This window comes from Denticeps clupeoides, chromosome 19, assembly GCF_900700375.1.
Source record: "Denticeps clupeoides chromosome 19, fDenClu1.1, whole genome shotgun sequence".
NCBI classification, from domain to species: Eukaryota; Metazoa; Chordata; class Actinopteri; order Clupeiformes; family Denticipitidae; genus Denticeps; species Denticeps clupeoides.
Genome location: NC_041725.1, coordinates 16,042,282 through 16,063,198, shown reverse-complemented (window position 1 = coordinate 16,063,198; position 20,917 = coordinate 16,042,282). Strand labels below are relative to the sequence as shown.

Here is a 20,917-nt window from a genome sequence, read left to right as displayed (position 1 = left end):
CTTCACACTGAGAAAAAAAAGGGTTTTAAAAAACCCTTACGTGCAAATAATAATTTTCCACTTGTATGTTTTTATGATGCTGATCATTTTGCATCATTTATTACAAACACAGCAATACAGGACATGTATAAAAATTAAAACATTTCTGAATAAATCAGAACATCAAAATTCAATTTTGTGATCTGGCCCCATCAGGAATGTCGAATCGTCTTTCGGTCTGCGACTGACCTTGATTCTGACTGTTAAATTGATTTATGAAATACGATCTCTGATGATTTCATCCATCAACACATCACACACAAAATCTCTACGCTGCTCAGAGGTGATGGAGATGCTCTTCACTCTCCAGTGTATCTGGGCTTCCTCTTCTCGATAAACGCCGCCATGCCCTCCTGCCGGTCTCGGGTCGGGATGACCTGAGGGGGCGAGATGCCTTTTAGTGCGCAGATTCTCATCAGATTTCAGTCAGTTTATGAGACTCCACTATAATTTCTTCCACTTGATGGCCGATACTCACCCTTGCATAACACATCCCCTCTATGGCCATTCCTGACGCGATATCCACCTGGGAGAGCAGAGAGAGTCTCAGAACCGAGGCATGAGATGTGAAAAGATGAGCGAGAGAGTAAACCATGTTTCTGACCTCCATGCCTCTGTTCATCGCCTCCTTGGCCATTCGCACTGCGATGGGAGCCTGAAGGAGCAGGGGGATCAGATCTCCATCCAACCCAAATCCGTAATCAGTAAATACGAACACACGCACGCACCTGAGGCAGGATCTCTCTGGCCAGGCAGAGCGCCTCCCTGTAGGCCGCGTCTCCGGCCTGGTTCTGCTCCACAGCCCGGTTCACCAGGCCCAGCTGCAGAGCCTCCTCACCGCCCACACGGCGCCCGGTGAAGATCAGCTCCTTGGCCACGGCGAAGCCCACGGCGCGGGGCAGACGCTGACTGCCACCTGCAGCATTTCGCAATTTACATGGATCAGGAAGCATCAGGTTCTGGGTACATGTGTGGATCCAGTTTAAAAAGCAAAAGTAAAACCCTGCTGCATGTTTCCCTCACCTGCCCCTGGGAGGAGACCCCGCGTGGTCTCAATCAGGCCCATCTGCGCAGTGTGCGCTGCACACACACACAGGGGAAAGGTCAAATGAAGGACCCCAGCACAGATCTCTTACTGAGGGATGGGCTTGTCACAAGTGTTTATGCAAATTGGTGTAAATCCACGGTGCCTGACTCCGCCCACCTGAGCCGGTATCATATGGCTGATGTAAGCTGCCCCTCACTCACCTGTTGTGACCCAGGCCTGGGGGTTCAAACACTCACCTGCGGTGCGAAGGTCACATGCCAGCGCCAGCTCCAGACCGCCTCCGAGAGCGAAGCCATCCACCGCAGCAATGGTTGGCATGGGCAAGGCAGCTGGCACAGAAGCACGTGTTGGAGATCAGGGAACACTGATTAATGTTGCTCTTCATTTATAACATCCTGTTGATGGAGGAATAGTCATCCTCCTCCTCCTCTCACCAATCTCATTCATGAGCGAGCGGAGGCCAAGGACAAAATGTTCCGCTTCAGAGTTGGACATCCGGGCTCGTTCTTTCAGGTCAGCACCTGACAACCGGAGAGTTTTAATTAAAAAAAGGGACTAGACGATTCTTCTCACATCCACTGACGCCTGACTGACCTGCACAGAAGACCCCTGGGAGCAGGCTTCTGAAGACCACCACCCTTACGGCCGAGTCGCGGTGCAGCTCCGACACCAGCTGCCTCATCTGCGGGGGGGGGAAAGCAGGTCCATTTAATTCCTCACTTCGCATAACGAAGCGCCACGTCCCTGCCAGGCCAGGCACGGCGGCTCACCTGCCGCACGAAGACATGACCCAGGGCGTTCCTGGCCTTCTCACGGCACATGGCCATCTCCACCACACCTGCGGCAGGATCAGGGGTTAAAGCCACAGCCGTTATCTTACAGCGGCAGGTTCAGGTTACAGTTTATTTTCTGGTTAATTATTCATCAATAAAACTTCCACCTCCACCACCTCACACTGTAACACACACACACACACACACATACACACACACATTTCACCTCTGACCCCGAGTCACGTTAATAAAGCACCAAAAGAAAGTTTATTCTGCATTATTAATAAGCGAACTTCCTACCTGCGTCTCCTCCGTCCAGACGCTTCACATCCACTTCCCCCGATCCGCCGTGCGCGGCAGAGCCCGAGCCGAACCCCGCGGACGCAGGGTGCGACAGGCGGCAGAGCCGAATCCGGCTCCGAGTGGCCAGGAGCGTCCGGAGCGCAGCCATGTCTCCCGATGTGAGCCCGAACTTCCGCCCGGCTGGGTCCCTGCAGACACGGCTGTGGCGCGTCAGAAGGAAGCGACACGCCCTCTCGGCTCCTCCGTCACTTCTGTACCGTGGCCTGCCGACCGCCAGGTGGCGCAACGGTACTGTTCTCGCCGACGGTAGTTTTCATTTTCCAAACTGCCGACACATTTTTCACAGCGTGGACACACAAAGATCACCAGTTCAAATGAAGTAAAATTCATACGTTGCAAATGTGATGACTGTCTGCACATTTTATTACGGTGACTTAACTAGTGATACAACTTATGGTGATACAACTACTCTAAAGGATAAGTACGTGTTGCACAATCATATCATTTAGTCACAGTGGGTGCCCAAATAAATTGCTGAATTGTGTTGAAATTTAAACTGTTGTGCTGAAACTACATTTCATATTCAGACGCAGAACACATTTACCTTCCAACTACAGTCCACATATAAACCCAGAACACTTTAACGTTCCAACTACAGCGCATATATAAACCAGAAACACCGAAACATTCCAACTACAGTCCATATATAAACCCAGAACACCAAAACATTCCAACTACAGTCCATATATAAACCCAGAACACACTAACGTTCCAACTACAGCGCATATATAAACCCAGAACACTTTAACGTTCCAACTACAGCACATATATAAACCCAGAACACACTAACGTTCCAACTACAGCGCATATATAAACCCAGAACACTTTAACGTTCCAACTACAGCACATATATAAACCCAGAACACACTAACGTTCCAACTACAGCGCATATATAAACCCAGAACACTTTAACGTTCCAACTACAGCGCATATATAAACCAGAAACACCGAAACATTCCAACTACAGACCATATATAAACCCAGAACACCAAAACGTTCCAACTACAGTCCATATATAAACCCAGAACACACTAACGTTCCAACTACAGCGCATATATAAACCATAAACACCGAAACATTCCAACTACAGCGCATATATAAACCCAGAACACATTAACGTTCCAACTACAGCGCATATATAAACCAGAAACACCGAAACATTCCAACTACAGACCATATATAAACCTAGAACACCAAAACGTTCCAACTACAGTCCATATATAAACCCAGAACACACTAACGTTCCAACTACAGCGCATATATAAACCCAGAACACCAAAACGTTCCAACTACAGTCCATATATGAAACCAGAACACATTAACGTTCCAAATACAGTCCAAATAAAAACCCAGATCACATAAATGTTCCAAGTACAGTCCATATATATAAACCCAGAACACCAAAAACATTCCAACTACAGTCCATATATAAACAGAAAACACCGAAACATTTCAACTACAGTCTGTATAAAATCCCAGAACACCAAAACGTTCCAACTAGTCAGCTAAAAACCCAGAACAGAGAAACATTCCAACTACGGTCAACCCCAAAACACTGAAATGTTCCAACTACAGCACATATATAAACCAGAAACACTGAAACATTCCAAATACAGACCATCTAAACACCCAAAACACCAAAACGTTCCAATTCCAGTCCACATATAAACAGAGAAGACCAGACCAGGAGAATGTGGCCCACCATCCAGCTACCGTGCCTACCCATCGCATCACCTCTACACAGAGCCAGGGAGAACTAGTTCATGTACGTGTTTCCTAGTCAGCATGCCACTCATAAATCAATTATGAAAAGATATGGGAAAACATGGCTCAAGATAAATGATAATTACTTTAATCACTCAGATGGGATCCAGGGACTGGCAGCATCCACACGAGTGTCGAAATGAGAGCAGAATTGTGCCCCAGACCATTAATCAGTTACTCGACCTTCTCAGTCCTACAGATCGAGAGCTGAACTTTGCAGAAATACGGTTTATAACTACACTTATAGCTCATTTGTTCCATCAACGTACGACTAGATTACATCCACAACAAGAAGAACTCTTCTTCCTTAATGGTGGATCTAGAACGTGTTACATTACGATGAACCTCATTTCTGTCTCGTGTCTATGAACAAAATTCCTGGAGATGTCCACCAGAATCCACATTTTCTTATTCTCACATGTAGTCTTAAAGCTGTGTGACATTTACAGTCGCCGTCATTCAGAACCACTCAGACCCCTCCGGCAGTAAACATCACTTTTATAATCATATGCTGCCAGGTTATTTTTGCAGACTTCTGAGAGTCCAGCAGCAGCGCTGCTCACTGCCCACACACTTTACTCTCTTTAACAGCCGTTTAAAGCCTGCCTTTTGTGTAGATGACTGCAGCCATGTTACAGGAGACAAACACACAATAAATCTGGAGATCTGATGTTGGATCCTGCAACACAGACGAACCAAGGCAATAAATTCCTTTCAGGCTGGCAGAGGGATGTGTGCAGTAAAAGCGAATGGATTCAGAATAAGTCTGTAAAAAGTGTCTGGGGTGGAAGCGTCAGGGACGAGGAAGATTAATGCGCTGAAATAAAGGGCAGACGGGAGGCCTTCAGTCGAGCTGCTTTTTGGGCAAATATTAATACTCAATACTGCAACTGTGAGTGAGGGTGTGTGTGTGTGTGTCAGAATTTCACTCCATTGTCCTCCAGTCAGTCCTGAAAGGCACAGTTATCTTACTGTGGGATTAGCATAATCAGGACCACTATCCCAGCCAATCAGATGACGGCCTGCAAAGGCAGAACTGACAGAACTGAGGAACGAAGAGAAGTGTAGATAAGGATATCTGTGTGTGTGTGTGTGTGTGTGTGTGTGCATGGTTCTCTCATAGTCAGAAGTATGAAGTGATTAAAAAAGAAAATTGTCCAGTTAATGTAGTTCACCAAGACACACAACACAAAAATGGCTCTATCTAGCAATCATGTTTCATACCAAAAAAAGAACCTCATTCATTCAACCTTCAAACTCTACACATTCTGCTCTTCACCACACACGGACCATCAGCTCTTGATAAATGCCGTAAATGTAAATAAAAGAAATAACTCACCAGAGCTTTGTTTTCTCTGGCTGAATTTTTGGCAGTATGAATGATGTCCTCATTTAAAGCTCGTGATTCCAGACTGTGAACACACCTGTGTGTTCGCAATGTCATATGTACAGTACAGGCCTAAAGTTTGGACACACCTTCTCATTCAATTTACATTGGTAGATTCTCACTGAAGTGTTCTGAATGTGTTCATTCATAGTTCTGATGCCTTCAGTGAGAATCTACCAATGTAAATGGTCATGAAAATAAAGAAAACACATTGAACGAGAAGGTGTGTCCAAACTTTTGGAGGAGATCTTTTGTTACACACAGTGGTGATGAGTGTTGCTGCAGAAACACGTTCTGACCTGATCTGATAGTGAGCAGGTCCCGCTGGAGCTTATTCTGCTCAGCATGTTGATGTGGTACAGCTGTAATTCTTCCAGTCTCTGGAGGTATTTTGCTACTCTGGCCTCCAGTTGTCTCTCCTCACGATGTTTGATTTCTCTGGGCTGGAATACAGAGTGGCCACGCCGCATTACACACACACACACACACACACACACAATAATTACTATCACATTTTATTTCATTGTCAGTAGGTGCATCTCACATACATCCACATCATCAGAGGTGAATTCACTCATCACCAACCTGGCTGGCTATTCTGGTTATGATGGTTAGTTCTGGTCAGCAGTTCAACAGCATTTAACAGTTTCAGTCTCTTTAAAATCCATCACGACCATTTTCCCTCAGAATCGTTCTCCTGCCCATGTGGGTAAAGTCTGAATCAGCACTTTTCAGAGCCTGATGTTTGGCCTGATGGAAGACCAACCATCCATGGACTCCCACACTGAGGTTCATGAGAGCTGCTCTGCCACCAGCTTTATCACAGTTTCCCATAAACCAGTTTACACTTTTCAAACATTTCACTCAATACACACATTTACAGCATTTACAGCATTGACCAGACGCCCTTATCCAGAGCGACTTACAATCAGTAGTTACAGGGACAGTCCCCCCATGGAGCAACTCAGGGTTAAGTGTCTTGTTCAGGGACACAATGGTAGTAAGTGGGATTTGAACCTGGGTCTTCTGGTTCATAGGTGAGTGTGTTACCCACTAGGCTACTACCACCCCCTACTACCACATACAGATCTACTATTATAATCATGTACTAATACATATATGAAATTCTGACCAAAACCCATTCCTCTCCCTGGTAATGTTGATTAGTAACTGCAAGGTAACGTCTCAGCAGAATAAACAGTGTTAAACTGTGTAACATAGTCGGCAGTGGTGGTTGGTCGGCATTGGTGGCCTAGCGGTTAAGGAAGCGGCCCCATAATCAGAAGGTTGCCGGTTCGAATCCCGATCCGTCCAAGGTGCCACTGAGGTGCCACTGAGCAAAGCACCGTCCCCACACACTGCTCCCCGGGCGCCTGTCATGGCTGCCCACTGCTCACTCAGGGTGATGGGTTAAATGCAGAGGGCAAATTTCACTCTGTGCTGTGCTGCTGTGTATCACAAGTGACAATAACTTCACTTTATCACTTACATTTACTGCATTTATCAGACGCCCTTATCCAGAGCAACTTACAGTCAGTAGTAACAGGGACAGTCTCCCTGGAGCAACTTAAAGTTAAGTGTCTTGCTCAGGGACACAATGGTAGTAAGTGAACCCGGGTCTTCTGGTTCATAGGCGAGTGTGTTACCCACTAGGCTACTACCACCTACTTAAAATCTTGCTCTGGGGAGGGGAGAGGAGTTTATATTGATTCCGCTCCCACACATCCACCCAGTTTTGTGTGAGAAAGAGCCTCTCCACTCTGGAGAAGATCAGAAGTGACTCTCACAGCCGACCCTCTGCTGCAGAGCACCAACAGACGTTAAGGTTGTTGAGGTCAGATCTTAGTATTAAACGTTGATTCTTCCTGCAGAATAGCAACTGTGAATCTGAGACGAGCAGGAGGTCCACAGCGGACAGAAGCTCTTTGTGCGGAAGCTCTCCAGACTTTGCCCCAGTTTACAGGGGTCTGTCCGAGTCTTGGGGTCTCCATAGTGACCAGGCTGGAATACATGGAACTCACATGGTAAATGGTACACATTTACAAACAGACGTTTTTGGTGGCCATTTTTAATAATGAAATGAGTCTGGCTGCTGTTCTCATGAATGCATTCCTACCTGATACGTGACTCTACCAGGACACTGTTTACTACAAAATAATCTTTTCATAATCTGCATCAACTTCTCTGTGAGGATGAGCACGGCTGCCGTTCACTTCTTCAACTCACCTTCAGATTGGCACATACTGGCACACACTGGTACACAATGGCACACCCTCTGGCACTCAGTGCAGAACACCCGCCCCCACCCCCCTCCCTAGGATCATTTATAATAGGACGTGACCAAATTAGGTCAGGACTGTAATGGCAGATCAGTCGTTCCCTGTGGGCGTCTCAGAACGAGGGAGAGCTGCAGTCAACACACACACACACGCACATATGCGTGCACACACACACTTTTTCTCACTAAACTCGGCTGCGGTGCCGAGTTTATCTGCAGGATTTGTTGGGTGTGATCGCCGCTCTTCTCTTATTGATCTGAAGGAGCTGAGGGCGATGTCTCACACCTCGGCTTCTCATCCTCACACACCTCTACAGTTTTACATAACCCACACAGTATTTCACTGCTGTCCAACACAAACATGTCCTCATGTGACACTTACAGCACTCTGCATCAGTGTGTGTGCATGTGTGAGTGTGTTTGAGAAAGAGAGATGAGCAGTGAAGGTCAGCACCCGGTAAGGAATGTGCAGGACTGTTTATTTGCTGGGATGCAGCAGAGGAACCTGCAGCAGCAGCAGCTTGCCTGATTCAGCATTTCCCCCTAACGATTCGAACGTTCTCTAACGTTGCTCCTTCGTTCTCTCCCTGGAGGCAAAATCTGATCCTTCAACAGAAGGGTGAGGAACGAGAGAGAAAGAGGGGGATAAAGGGAGTTGGGGGGGGCCTGACCTCTGCTGAATCAGCGTTGGGCAAAAAGTGGAGACACCCACTGCAGCATGCCTCACTGCAGCACATGCAGTGCACCATCTGAACTGTGTTTTAACTGCACTAAGTCCAACACTGAACTAGTTTCACAGATTGTTTCTCCATTGAACCCCTTCTGCAGCATCGTAGAAAACATGAAGGGGAAAGTGCAGCAGGGTACTGAGCATAAACAAAAAAGTTGCATATACACCCGATGTGTGCAAGCTGGAGACCAACCAATCAGAGCACTCCCTGCTCCCATCACTCAGGGCACTGGGACCCCTTTGTTATGTTCCCAGTCACTTTTTCTGATCTTAGAAGAATGTTCATGTGTCAGTAAATGTGTTCATGTACATTAGGAATGGTAACGGTCCGAGAACTGAACCCTTGGGGAACTGTTAACTCTGGCCCATTGAGAAATTGTCCCACCAGTAGCTACACTCTGCTTTCTTCATGTTAATCTGTGTTTGGTCCAGTCAGTGACAGTTCCTTGTATACTCAGTGTTTGTCATGTGATTCCGTTTACGTGACCGGAGGTGTCGCGGAAATGGGGTGACGCGACTCCTATAAAAGGACAGTAAGGCTGCCTCCCATTGGTCAGTCACTGAATGGCTTTTTGCATTTCAAAGACCCAGCTCTACTCACCTTGACCCAATGTAAGAACATTCCATTCCTTGTCTGTTCTCTGAGTAAATCCCATCATATGGACCTTCATTTGATCAGTTTCCTTTGTGGCCTCTTTAAAAACTCAGTCAGACAGGATTTTGTCCAAAATTTACAATGTGATGTTTTTGGTTTGGATTTCTCTGAAACTGTGAACCTCACAGTCCCTGGTGATACGGCTGATCAACAGGTCCTAATCGCTCCCACCTTACTGAGCAGGCATGATTAGCATTAACATGGACCCCTGACAATGTCTAACTTTGTGTTTGTGTTCTCAGTCTCCTGTTGTCCTTGACACATGCCCAAGGGTCTGTTTGAGTTCCTTTTATGTTTCCTTCTGTCTGCCATCGCGCAGACGGGTTTTACTTTCTGTATTGTTCTGTTCTCCATGAGGTCCCTTTTGTTCCTGAAAATGACTAGCTTCTGCGCTTTCTTCACTTTAAAACCCCATGAGGTGTAGAAATACAAGCTGAATCCAGGCCTTCCAGATAAATCCTAGTCCCTGTCCTCGCAGTGAGCTGATGATCTGCTGTTATTTTTAGAACATAATTGATAGAACGTAATAAATTGTTACATTATGCACGATGCCCGCTGCACACACATCACCACGCAGATATGGTGTCATTTACTCTGCGAGAGATCCAGTCACCGTGGGAACAGCAAGTGAAACCCAATCACTTGTCGTCTCTGTGTGTCAAACAAAGTTTATCACAGTTTATGGGTCGCAATGAACATGACAATGAGAAGTTCTCATGCTATTTTGGGCAAGTTTGATTGAGCTGTGTGTGTGATTTGAAAAGTGGGTCTGCTCCATGTACAGAAGAGATTAAAATGGAGATAAACGAAGGTAAATCTGTGACCTCTAAAACAGATACATGCAAACATGTCAATAAGGTCGAGACTGGAGGTCACTTGGTACCTGGTTTCTGCGGCTGCAGGTTAGTGCGTGTCAGATTTTACTGAAGGTCATTGGAAGGGTGGGATGGCAGGAGACCTGTTAGAAAACCTTGTTAATACTGCAGAGTCCTGTGTAGATGACTGGAGGATGAAGGATCCTGCTCTTTTGCTCCCAGGGGCAGGATAAGTTGGGAAACAGAGGAGATTGAAGTGGGGAATTCTGCTCAGAGACATCCAAATCAGGAAAGGTTACTAGAAGAAGCCAGACTGCCAGATAAGGAGCCCAATTGAAGCTCTGGACCCAAGAGGGGATTTCACTCATAATAAGCCTACTGCTCTCTGGAGGTCCAGTTTTCTATTAACACTCAAAGATGGCTATTTAAAGATCCCAGGTGAGGAGAGGGGATGATGTGATTCTGATCTAAGTAGTTTCATGCATGGGCTGGACCTGCTATGTTGAACACCACCTGGTGTGTCTGATGGGGGTCACCAACATTTGGGCAGATAATGAGGTCAATCTAGCGAAGTCCATGACTGTTCCAGACACGTATTCAGGTCAGGTGGCCAGCTGCCTGGACCCCTACACTCCCTGCTCTCCTGTTATTGAGTCTGAGGAACATTCACGCTCCTGTCCTCCACATTGGCTCCAGTTTAGCACGGTTACCGTGGTTGATGAAGTCAAAAATGCGTCCATTAATCAGCCTCTGATCCCACATGCGGGTCTATGAGTGTGTGGCCATTTGACCCTTTTGCGCCTCGAGAACGGTAAAAATTGTGTGAAAGGAAGACACTGAGGACAGCAGCGCACTCTGATGATGTTTATTGTTGGGAATTGAATACAAACCAGCACTGTGCACATACACACACACACACACACACACACTTCACTCATTCAGCACACCGCAGGGAACCAAACCCTAGTGCAATGTTTTACCAAGTGAAAAAATTAAACCAACAGAATGAACAGTAAATTCTATAATGTGATTAATTAAAGAGTACTTAATATAAGTTACTGTCGTTAGATTAACACTAGACTAGGATTCTTTTCATTGGAGTAAACTCCCAGTGCTGTCAGAACCAGCTGTCAACAAGCTGCTTGTCTACAAGCCCCTCCCACAAAACTTGGTTTCATGGTTGGTGTTTAGCCATCCTCCTCGCGACGCTTCTCAGTCACACTATCACAGGGCAGAAACTCCTGAAGCTGAAGAGCAGCAGAGATGTTTCCACTGAAGAGATTCGTGCTGGACAAGATTATTGCCTGAGATTCTGATTCATTCACACACAGAACCAGACAGAATCTGACACGGTCTCTACAGTTGAATTAAAATCACAAATATATGTTGGTTTGCTGAAGAAGCTTTGGATCTTGAAACTACGAAATATACGCTATTAATGAGGAATCGTCAAAGACAATGCAATGTTTCTGTTCCCAGTGTTCAGTCAGGGCCAGCGCTTCACACACAGACACACACACACACGTCACTCCGCTCCACACCTGTAAATTATAGGCTGTGATGGGTCAACACCCAAACCTGGCACTCTGTCTTCCAGGAAGCTGCTGTCCCTGCATCCAGGTTCGCTGCACTCACCACACACTCCTTCACACACCGTCTTCGCAAAGTTTACCACTGGGCCTGACAGTGAGGGGGTTTGTGTTCACGTGCAGCACAACATAAAAACATAATAAAACAAGAACAGAATCATTTTCAGCTGTTACCTGGTGTGTGTTTTATCCAGTAATACTGAATTCAGAACAAGCATGTATTAAGTGTAAAATGTCATAAATGCACTTCAGTCAAAGTTAAAAAGATTATTGATACTATTAACATTATTGTCATTATTAGTATTGTTGTTGTTGTTATAATTATTATGTTATTAAAATACTATTTTTTAATTATGAATTAACAGAAGTAATGATCTGGCCTGATGGTGAAAACCTCCATCATCAACAACCATCATCATTCACCCATCACCATCCACCACCATCATAATCCATCACCATCCACCAGCACCACCCTCATCTTCAATTACAGTGCACCACCATCACAACCATCATCAATCATAACTATCCACCCCCACCATCATCATCCATCACAGTGTATCTCCACCATCATCAGCATCAATTATTATCCACCACCACCATCATCCGTCACAATCCACCCCAACCAGCATCACCTTCATCATCCCTACCATCCACACCCATCATCACCCAACACCCCCCACCACCAATATCATCCATCACAGTGCACCACCATCACAACCATCAATGAGCTTAACTATCCACCACAAACACAATCATCATCCAACACTGGCCACCACCATCATCATCCATCACAGCGTACAACCATAACTGTTAACCACTAACACCATCAGCATCCATAACTGTCAACCACCATAATTTTCATCCTTCACCATCCACCACCAGCATCGTTATAATCTATGACAGTGCACCATCATCACAACTCTCATCGATCATAACCACCATCATCCATCACCATCCACCACCACCCGTTCACCACAACAACAATCATCCATACACACACACATACTGACCTGAGACAGGTTAGATATTGTATATAAAGTGCTTGTTGAAGCTCAGCCAGACATCTCAGATGACATCTGTGCTCCAGCACATTAATATTCAGAGGCAGATTCAATATCAGACGTCCCTTTCCTTCCCTGTGCTCTTCTCTGAACTCCTGTTCATTTCTGTGCTCTCCTGGTTTTGGGGTCCCCCTGTGCCCCCACAGAGACCCTAATGTTTCTGCGGGGGGTCGAGGCTGGAATTTTAATGTAGATGAACAAATAAGATCCCTATCCTGTCACAGGTGTCAGAGGTCACAGGACTGTTTGGAGATGTACGTCACATGTGTTCAGTTACTAAGCCATTTACTGTCCACAATGCCCTTCAGCACCACTAGAACCTGTACTCATGTGACCAGGTTCTAATAAGAACACAAGGGTGTCCAGTGCCTCTTCTGCTTCAGTGTGGTACAAATCCAAAGGTGCTGGGATGCTCGCCTCATCATAATACAACAGAACTGATCAACATCTGGACAGTGAATGCACTAGAAGGAACTAGAATATATTTCAGATACAAATCACAGCTGATGAGCACTGCTTTTGTATGAAAAACATTTGTTTCTGTTGCCTCCAAAGAACAAAGAGTGGAACCCAAAGTGCCACTGGGTCCCCTTCCTGTGGGCAGAGTGAAGGAGCTCAGGGAGATTTCTCCAGCAGACATGTAGAGAAGGGGGGAGGAGCCTGTTTGACTTTAGTGCTGCCCTTGACTGAGACGTCGTGCTGAGGGTGTTGTGGCGTGACAGAGAACCAGCATTCTGACCAATTGTTTTTTTCCACTTGCTACCATCAGCAATGATAAAAATAAACACATTTTAAGATTTACACACACATGCACACACACACACACAGTGTTTGCCCTATTGCTCTCAGCATCACTTGTGGAGGTGATTTTATTGCTGATCTCTGTACAGGTAAGGCTTTTCGGTGCAGTGCACAGATGTTGACTGAGATCCATTCAGCCTTAAACTGCTGGACTCAAACAGAAAATGTCCATTAAATCAGTCCATTAACCAGTCATCCCCTCCCTGACTCCGCCCACCGGCCCCACCCGCTCACTTCCATCATCTTCTCTCCTGCTGTCCCTCTGCTAGACTCCGTCTGTCTACTCACTGCGGTGACTGTGTGATCACCACACATACATTCCACAGTGCTGGGGAGTGTGTGTGTGTGTGTGTGTGTGTGTGTGTGTGTGTGTGTGTCTGTGTCTGTGTGTCTCAGATTCCTTCTGGTCCACATCCTTGATACTGTGTCATGATTCTGGATTTTTGGCAGCACCTCCTTGCATGCCTCCCCATGACCTTCACCCCTTGACCCTCTGCCTTTTCAACTCGATCTTCCTCAGCATTTACTTGTTCATAATCTTCAAAGAGTCCTTAGGGGATGGGCTCACACCTGCATGCCAGATTTAAGGTCACCGTTGCCATGGTTGCTGCCAGTGAGTGGGCCACCATGCTGCTGCTCCTCATCCTCACTGTCCAGCTCTTCCTCCTTCCTCTTGCTGTAGCGCTCATACAGGACCATGAGAACACCCATCACCCACGCTGACACCGTGCCCGCTGAGAAAATGACAAAACCGATGGCGATGAAGAACAGGTAGTCCCAGTAGCCCAGGCCCTGATGGCACTCAGAGCGCAGCTGCATGCCCACCTCTGCCAGCCGCTGCCCCATCATCTCTGGAGGACCCAGGCATACCGTCTGCCCCTCATCTGAAAGAGAGAAGGAGCATTACATGCTGCTGATGTTCTCAATGTGTCCCGAACTTGGGAAAAAATGGCATTTCAGATACAGAGTTGAACATCAAATCCATCCATCCATAAGTCAGTCCACCCACCATCATTATTACTTCTATTTATCCATCCATCATCCAGGCAGCGATGGCCGAGTGAATAAGGAAGCAAACATGTAAATGGAAGGTTTTGGGATTAAATCCTGAACCAACCAAGGTGCCCCTTGATCAAAGCACTGTCCTCACACACTGCTCCCTGGGCGCCTTTCATGGCTGCCCACTGCTCACCAAGGGTGATGGTTAAAAGCAGAGGACATGTTTTGATGTGTCACCGTATGCTGTGCATCACAATGCACAGCATCACAATCACTTAACTTTTGTACTTCCATTTGTACTTAATATCATTTTTTCCAATTATTTCATCTGCAGATGTTGTGTGCTGTGGAGCTCCATAACTTGTCAGATGAGATCTGATATATTTTTACTGACATCATTCATATAGGATGCAGGCTATACTGCATGTGATGTCACTTCCTGTGTAAATGTGAGCATTATGGACTGTAATTTGGATGACTGCGCTGTTCCACAGTCTCTCCCCACCAGATCTCCAAACCCCGGCGGTGTCATCTCCACTAACCGTCATCCCTCTCACACTGCCAGGTCCGACTGGGTCATGGAGCTGTCAGACACACCTAACAGCCTGTCTCAAATCCCAGAAAATTGTTTAAGGTCAGGTATGCAGAAAGATATTATGCTTGTTTGGCAAAATTTTGTAACATTTAGGAATATAACAGAAGCACCACAAACACCACCACAGAACATCCCATTTCCCCCTGTAGGAATAGGATCATGTAAGCATGCAGACATGCACCCTTTTCTGCTGGAGGAGCACCCACAGGAAACCTACTGCTGGCCCATGTGATCCAGAGTAAAGCTACAATGATCTCTCTATTATTTTCTGTGTGAAAATAAGAGAGAGACAGAGATGCTGTGCTGCTGATCCGGAAGATGATGAGGATGACAACTGAGTTAAACGCGACATCGATGCGTCTGAAATCAGGTCATTCCTTTAATCCACTAGTCCTCCTGACCCATGTGTCAAACCATGATACCTCATGCAGGCCCATGAACCACACATATCTTCTAGTATGATTTGCAGTACATCTCAGGCATGCAGACAGGTCATTTCAGGTCAGCCTTTCCTATGCTGGTAATTAGAGAACAGGATCAGAGAACCAGTTCACATAAAAATAGCAAGAACATTATGCACGTCATTACGGTCAAGCAATTAGTGAATTGAATTGCTTACCTTGCCCTGTAAACTGGCACTATGCGCACACACACTCACACACACACACAAAGCTGGATTTTTATTTGTCCCCTCCGAGGGGTAACCTGAAGGCACTGCTTTAGGATTTAGGAGGTAAGACCTCTCACTGGGTCTTTCCAGTACACTGATCTAATTGAAACTCTAGTTCAGGTGACATTGATCACTATGGTGCTAAAAGATTGCTTTCATTTAGTGCTCACATCTGTATTTGTTCGAATGAAAGAATTGACCATGATACCAATCCCATCACACACAGATGTCCACAGCTACTGGTCACCCGTGGGACTTACTTCCCTTCCAGAACTGTGCCACCTCAGCCACCAGATCAGTTCAACAGCCTTTATTCATAATGTCTCCATCACCATGACCCATGTCTTCCAGAGGGCCACACCCCATATGTTGAGAAGTGCTTTGTGAGAAAAGCCCTTACAGGTACATCAAAGACAAAATTTCAATTTCTGAAATGCTTTACATCTCCAGGAAGTTCCAGGAAAGTACAAAACCAAATCTAATAATTATTTTAGATAATGCATGTGTTTCATTTAATTGTTTATGTTCATATAGAGTCATTCTCCACTTTTCATATGACCTCCATTTGATATGTCTGTCATGACCTTCATTTGTACGCTTGTAGAGCTGGACTAAAGACCCAGACAGTCATAAAACACATCATAATCTGTCCCTGTGTCACGTCCACATCCGTCTCTCCTCTTACCCTCTCCACTCGCCTCCCCCAATCATCTCCTGCTCTGGGCCACATCAGCTCACAAGGCCGTCCTTGAGTCAGTCCCAGTCACCATCTCTGCTGTTGTGCAAGGCTGTTCCAGACTCCAGCTGGTCGACGTACCAAACGCCTGGTTGGTTTATGATTCGTAAATCTAACGATGTACCACATTTATGTCAGTGTGTTTAGAATCAAATGAATGTTGGCTCCTCCACCAAACTCAGGCAGTTCCTGAGCTCCTGGATCAGCACCGCTCCTCCCTACTGGGGCTCCTCCTCATCCTCTGCTGGGCCGGGGGTGTTGAGTCCTCAGGGAAAACTTCAAACGCACAGGATCCCGGGCCAAATGATAAATGCAGCTAAAATTAACCACACTCATTACGTAATCAAATATGTTCGCCTTTATGAAGATGAAAACGTGGGAGGTTGAGAATTCCACAGAAGATGCTGCACTGCAGCTTGAACTTCATATTGCCATGATGTTAATAACACACTTGACCATTACCCCATCACCTCATATCACCCTTATCCCATCACCCCCATAGTTCCTTACAACATCACACGAGAGTCCCTTACTCCATCACCCCCAGAGTTCCTTATTACATCACACCGGCAGAGTCCTATACTCCATCACCCCCGAAGTCACTTACTACATCACACCGTAGTTTCTTACTACAGCACCCCCAGAGTTCCTTATTACGTCACACCAGAGGCCCTTAATCCATCACCCCCAGAGCCAATTACTACATCTTTATTCCATCCAACTTCTCCATCCAATATTACTCCATTACCAACTTGTCCACCAACACGTCATGGGGTCAAACCTCACTAGCAGCTAATCTGAGGACTTGTCAGTGGCACTATTTCTGTGTTTGTTCTCCAGTAGAACCTGACATTACTGTAAATTAGCTAAAAAAGGCTGGAGCTCTGTGAACATCAGAGTCACTGAAGCGCTTCACCGATCTCAAACTCTCCCGCTTTCCACCATACCCCCTTTCTCTTCTTTCTTTTCCTTCATGAATACTTAACTGCAGTTCTGTTCATGGGCCCAGTGCGGGCAACATGCCTTAAGCTGCTTCGCCCAGCCGGGTGACTACCCAGCACTCGGGCCCAGCGCCTGCTCCCCTCTCCTGGTTCTGCTGCCAGAGGGCAGCTAGAGCCGTCCCCTCTCTGTTCTCCACGCCCCAGAACATCTTCTGTTCTCATCCAATCTCCTCTCCCCACGGCCCAGAGCCGCAGCCTATCAGGAGGGTGGGTGGATGTTGTTTTCACGACTAAAGACAGATTCAGGGTTTTAATGCAGCATGATACAACTGGATTTTAAATCTTCAGTAAGTGTCATTTTCAATTCTAGAAAGGTTTCAGCAAAATGTTCCACCACTCTGGTCAGCTTCAAGGAAAAGGCAGAAAGCACCAAGGATTCACCAAGAAATATTTTTGTTTCTTGTACTGAACTGATGACAGAATGAATTCTAAAGATCAATCCGGAACATGCAGGAGTAACAGAACCAAACAGAATTTCTGGGCCCCAGATGGGGATCTTTTAACTGATAAATAATAATTTAATAATTTAAATCAATTCTACATCATACAGCATAAGATGTAAAAACTGAATAGAAAACAATTTTTCAATGATCTCATTTTGAGCTGAGGAGCAGATCCAGCAAGAGAACCTTGGGATCAGTTCCTGTCTTTTGGAAGTGGAAAAGTTATCTTGCAGTCATGCTGGTGAAAGAAAGCGATGTGATTGGTGGAACGTTTCTGGACCGTGTTCTAAAGAGTAATGTGATCAGCCGGCCTGTGTGTCCATGAGGTCTTCAGGCCAATCAGTATCGATGACGTTTGGAGTGACATCAACATGAGGCCATGTTCGATCAGCAATGATCAACAGTTTTTACATTCCCACTGATTGTAGTGGCAAACATCAAACTCAGTCACAAAAAAACAGAACACGACGGTTATCTGCAAGCTTTAAAGGTTCGTTTACCGTTTGATATCAATTCATTTCTAAATAATTCAAACTAGGCAGACATAAACTGAGGCAGAGAATAGGGGACAACCAAAGTCTGAGAGTGAGCGGCATGATTCTGCATCCTGACTCATGAATACAACATGAATCACGCTCAATATGCAACATTTGTACACTGTGGCCACTCATGTACACATGCTGACGTGTACCATAACGTGCATATTGAATTTAATTTGCATAAATATTGCATATTTAATGCATATTTAATTTCTAGAAGGGTAATGATAAAATGACTCCATTAAGGTGGGAACTGTGCTGTATGTGTGGGGAAAGTGTTTTCGTCACCACCATCATGAAAAAGGTCATGTGTGATGCTGCAGTACTTATTTCTTATGCAGGTAAAACAATGGAGCTTCACACTCAGAATTCGAGTTATAAATAATGAGCCTTCAATTTAAACCGAGTCAACTGAGATGAGCTGATGGTAAATTTAGTTCTAGTTTAGGTAAACAGTGCCTTAACCAGAGTCAACTGTTAGTTTACTCGAGCACGTTCCTGCACATTGTCAGCTCTGCTTGTCTCACTTCTCGATGGAATGCTCCTTACATGCTGAGATGGAACTCTGGTGGCTGTGCAATGTGACAAATTCAATTCTCTAAATTCAATGAAACTTGTACAAAAGGACAGCGTAGAAAGCACATTTCTTTTTCATTCACGAGATTCGAGTCCAGAGTTCGAATTATAGCACTAAATAAAAAAAAAAAATTTTAATGGATCTTTTTAATGGATTTTTCGGGTTCACCCACATTTAACCCCTGCAGGACCAGGGTTGGAAAGCCAGCCACACAGCCCCTGTTCAGGGTCTCCTCACCTTGAAACTTGAAGCCCTCGATCTGCATCCAGAGACAGAGGTCCTCGGTGTCGCAGTCGCAGCGCCAGGGGTTCCCGCTGAGACCCAGGGAGCGCAGGGCCGGCAGGGCGATGAGGGAGCTGATGTTCAGCACCGTCAGGTTGTTCCGGCTCACGTCCAGCACCTGCAGCGCCACGTTCTCGGAGAAGGCGTCCGAGTGGATGTCCGACAGCCCCGGGTTGTCCGTCATCCTCAGCATGACCAGGCTGGCCAGGGGGCCGAACGTCCGGTCCTCGATCTGGATCAGGGTGTTGAAGGACAGGTCCAGGTAGGCGAGCTTGCGCAGGTTGCCGAACGTGGACTCGGAGATGTCCGTCAGGGAGTTGTTGCTGCAGTCCAGGTAGACCAGGTCGGACAGGTAGTTGAGCTGCAGCGCCGGCAGGTCCCCGATCCGGTTGTTGGAGATGATGAGCTGCCGGGTGGCCAGCGGCAGGTCGGCGGGGAAGTCGGTCAGCTCCTGGCCGGCGCACTGGACGACGAGCTGGTCGTCGCACACGCAGCGGTCCGAGCAGCCGGCGGTCATCGCGGGGGACGGCGCCGCCCCCATCACGAACACCAGCAGGACGATGAGCCGCAGCGGCTGCGCGCTGGGGGCGGGCAGGGGACGCATGATGCCGCCGCCGGGCGGACCGCTCCCGCGTTCTGCATGGACCCGCGCCGCAGGTCACTTCAGAAGGTGACCGAGCGCGCCTCTCATGTCGCCTTCACGGGAGGACAGGCGAGTCCGAGGAGCTCCGCGTTTAGCCCAAAACGCAGGAGAGGCGATCTGAGACGCGCGTCCTGCCGCTCCGCTGCTGAGTGTGTGTGTGTGTGTGTGTGTGTGTGAGTGTCAGGGAGAGAGAGAGAGAGAGAGAGAGAAAGTGTGTGTGTGTCAGAGAGTGTGTGTTTGACAGAGAGATAGGGAGACTGTCACTGTGTGTGTGTGTGTGTGTGTGTGTGTGATGTCAGAGTAAGAGTGCCAGTGAGTGTGTTTGAGAAAGAGTGTGTGTGTGTGTGTGTGTGTATGACGTGTGTGTGTGGGCATTAACTGTGTAAACTGCATTTGCTGCATATGATCATAGGGATGTGATCAGGAAACCTTTCTGTGTTCAGGTAACATGGGTCGTGTCCACGTTATTCTGTACCTGTGTCATATTCCCATTACTCTCTTTACTTTAGGTGAGGTGCCTGTTACTCTATAACTGTGGGTTGTTTTCCTGTTACTTTGTAACGCTGGGTCATGTTCCTCTTACTCTGTAACTCTGCTGCCTGTTCCTGCCCGCCAAGGTGCCACTGAGCAAAGCACCGTCCCCACACACTGCTCCCCGGGCGCCTGTCATGGCTGCCCACTGCTCACTCAGGGTGATGGGTTAAATACAGGGGACAAATTTTGTTGTGTCACCGTGTGCTGTGCTGCAGTGTATCACAATGACAATCATTTCACTTTCACTGTTATTCTGTGACTCTGGGTGTCATGGGAAGGCTGTTGTGGGACAGGAACAGGAAGGAACAGGAACAGGCAGCAGAGTTACAGAGTAAGAGGAACATGTCCCAGCGTTACAAAGTAACGGGAAAACAACCCACAGTTATAGAGTAACAGGCACCTCACCGAAAGTAAAGAGAGTAATGGGAATATGACACAGGTACAGAATAACGTGGACACAACCCATGTTACCTGAACACAGAAAGGTTTCCTGATCACATGCCTATGATCATATGCAGCAAATGCAGTTTACACAGTTAATGCCCACACACACACGTCACACACACACACACACAGACACTGACAATCTTGCTCT

At 46.6% G+C, this 20,917-nt stretch overlaps 2 protein-coding genes across 2 annotated transcripts; both read right to left on the bottom strand.

The window, feature by feature from the left end:
* Positions 1-66: 66 nt before the first annotated feature.
* On the bottom strand, positions 67-2,472 carry echdc2 (enoyl CoA hydratase domain containing 2). Its single transcript, XM_028961811.1, has 10 exons — positions 2,161-2,472; positions 1,858-1,925; positions 1,682-1,769; positions 1,522-1,608; positions 1,324-1,416; positions 1,063-1,119; positions 768-955; positions 644-694; positions 518-565; positions 67-416 (listed from the first exon to the last, which is right to left on the bottom strand). Exons 1-10 carry the CDS (start codon positions 2,309-2,311, stop codon positions 339-341), a joined length of 909 nt encoding a protein of 302 aa, XP_028817644.1. The 5' UTR covers positions 2,312-2,472; the 3' UTR covers positions 67-338.
* A 9,664-nt stretch (positions 2,473-12,136) lies between these two features.
* Positions 12,137-19,930, bottom strand: lrrc52 (leucine rich repeat containing 52). Its single transcript, XM_028961810.1, has 2 exons — positions 19,101-19,930; positions 12,137-14,187 (listed from the first exon to the last, which is right to left on the bottom strand). Exons 1-2 carry the CDS (start codon positions 19,747-19,749, stop codon positions 13,868-13,870), a joined length of 969 nt encoding a protein of 322 aa, XP_028817643.1. The 5' UTR covers positions 19,750-19,930; the 3' UTR covers positions 12,137-13,867.
* Positions 19,931-20,917: the final 987 nt, after the last annotated feature.

Excerpts from the sequence above, each read along its gene's own strand:
- echdc2 (XM_028961811.1), bottom strand. The coding sequence starts at position 2,311 with ATGGCTGCGCTCCGGACGCTCCTGGCCACTCGGAGCCGGATTCGGCTC. Across the intron at positions 1,926-2,160 it reads TCTGGACGGAGGAGACGCAG|GTGTGGTGGAGATGGCCATG; the intron begins GTAGGAAGTTCG and ends ATCCTGCCGCAG. Across the intron at positions 1,609-1,681 it reads CCCAGGGGTCTTCTGTGCAG|GTGCTGACCTGAAAGAACGA; the intron begins GTCAGTCAGGCG and ends TCCGGTTGTCAG.
- lrrc52 (XM_028961810.1), bottom strand. The coding sequence starts at position 19,749 with ATGCGTCCCCTGCCCGCCCCCAGCGCGCAGCCGCTGCGGCTCATCGTC. Across the intron at positions 14,188-19,100 it reads CGAGGGCTTCAAGTTTCAAG|ATGAGGGGCAGACGGTATGC; the intron begins GTGAGGAGACCC and ends TCTCTCTTTCAG.